We start from the raw sequence: 1,411 nt of genomic DNA on the forward strand, positions 1-1,411 counted from the left end.
GAACTGCGGCCAGGGTGGGAAATTGCTGTGACTAAAGCCCTGCCTCTTGTGACCCTGTAAACAGCGGGCCAAAGTGATGCCTGAAATCCTACATAATATAGATTTTAAGGCATCATATGTGACACCCCCCGAGCTCTCCATTCCCATATCAGGGAATGTGTGTGTGTGTCAAACACCGGGCGGCAGCGGAGCCCAACAAGGGCTGTTGGTAACAACCAGGGGCTGTTGGGATGAACCGCCTCGGTGTCCCGGGGCCCGCAGGCTGCCGCCCATATCCCGGTACCGCTGCCGGGCCTGATCCCAATCCCGATCCTGGTCCTATGCCCAGGGCCCCCCTCCGATCCCGATCCTGGCTGCGGCTGCCCGATCCCGGTCCTATGACAAATGCCGAGGGCCCCGTTCCCAATCCCAACCCAACGCCAACCCCGATCCCGGTACCATGGTCGGAGCCGCCACTTCCGCCTCTCCGCGAGCGTCACCTCCGTGGACCAATCGCGGCGCGTCCCGCCCCGTGACCCCGCCCACACCCCGGTCTGGCACACTCGCAGACCAATCGCGGCGCGGCCCGCCCCCATGACCCCGCCCCTCCCAGCCCGCGCGTGCGCGCTGACGGGGGCCCGGCGGGAGACGTGTCCGCGCGCCGCTCCCGCCAAAGGCCCTGAGGGGAACGGGCGGAGGGGAGGGGACGGCACCGTGTGAGGGACCGCCCGGGCCCCGATCCCAATCCCGGCCCGCGATCCCGATCCCGGCCCCGATCCCGGCCTCTGATCCCGATCCCGGCCCCGATCCCGGCCCCCGATCCCGGTCCCGATCGCGATCCCGATCCTGGCCCCGATCCCGATCCTGGCCCCGATCCCAGCCCGTTATGAGGCGACGCAGCAGCACATAACGTTCTGTGTTAAATTATCCGGAAGTAAAAAAAAAAAAAAAAAAGTAAAAAAAGTCAAAAATTCCGCTGAAAAAGATCTCAAGGGAACAATCTTGCCTGTTTGGGCTTTTTGAGAGATTTTATTGGATGGGGGGTTTTTTGGAGGGTTTTGGGGCTGGGTTTTTTGGGGGGTTTTGTTTTTTTTTTTTTCTTTTTACAGCCTGCGGCCGAATGTTTGCGTGGAGGACAAAGCAAAAAGAAAATGAAACAACAAAACAATAATAATAATAATAATAAAAATAATAATAATAATAAAACAAGAAACCCCTAAAAACAAACAAGTCAAAAGTACCCCTGAAAAATATCTGAAGGGGGTAGTCTTGCCTCTTTGGGAGGTTTTTTGAAGGATTTTGGGGGTTTTTTTATTCTCTTTGTGAAGCATCAGGTATTTCTGCTGAAATGGCAACGCTCCCAGCTGTGACCATGTAACAAATAAGTAGTAGTAAAGTAATTTACTCATCAAATTAGCAGTAGTAATAGTTG

At 55.5% G+C, this 1,411-nt stretch overlaps 1 protein-coding gene across 1 annotated transcript in view; it reads right to left on the reverse strand.

Moving 5' to 3' along the window:
* Positions 1 to 521, reverse strand: part of LOC108509604 (Golgi apparatus membrane protein TVP23 homolog B-like) — an 8,695-nt gene extending 8,174 nt beyond the window's left edge. The window contains exon 1 of the mRNA XM_017839129.1: positions 439 to 521. Coding sequence (XP_017694618.1) covers positions 439 to 441 — 3 coding nt within the window. The 5' untranslated portion in view covers positions 442 to 521. The remainder of the gene's footprint in view (positions 1 to 438) is intronic.
* Between the last annotated feature and the right edge of the window lie 890 nt (positions 522 to 1,411).

The sequence above is a fragment of the Lepidothrix coronata genome, unplaced genomic scaffold (genome assembly GCF_001604755.1).
Source record: "Lepidothrix coronata isolate B3197 unplaced genomic scaffold, Lepidothrix_coronata-1.0 Scaffold376, whole genome shotgun sequence".
Lineage (NCBI taxonomy): Eukaryota > Metazoa > Chordata > Aves > Passeriformes > Pipridae > Lepidothrix > Lepidothrix coronata.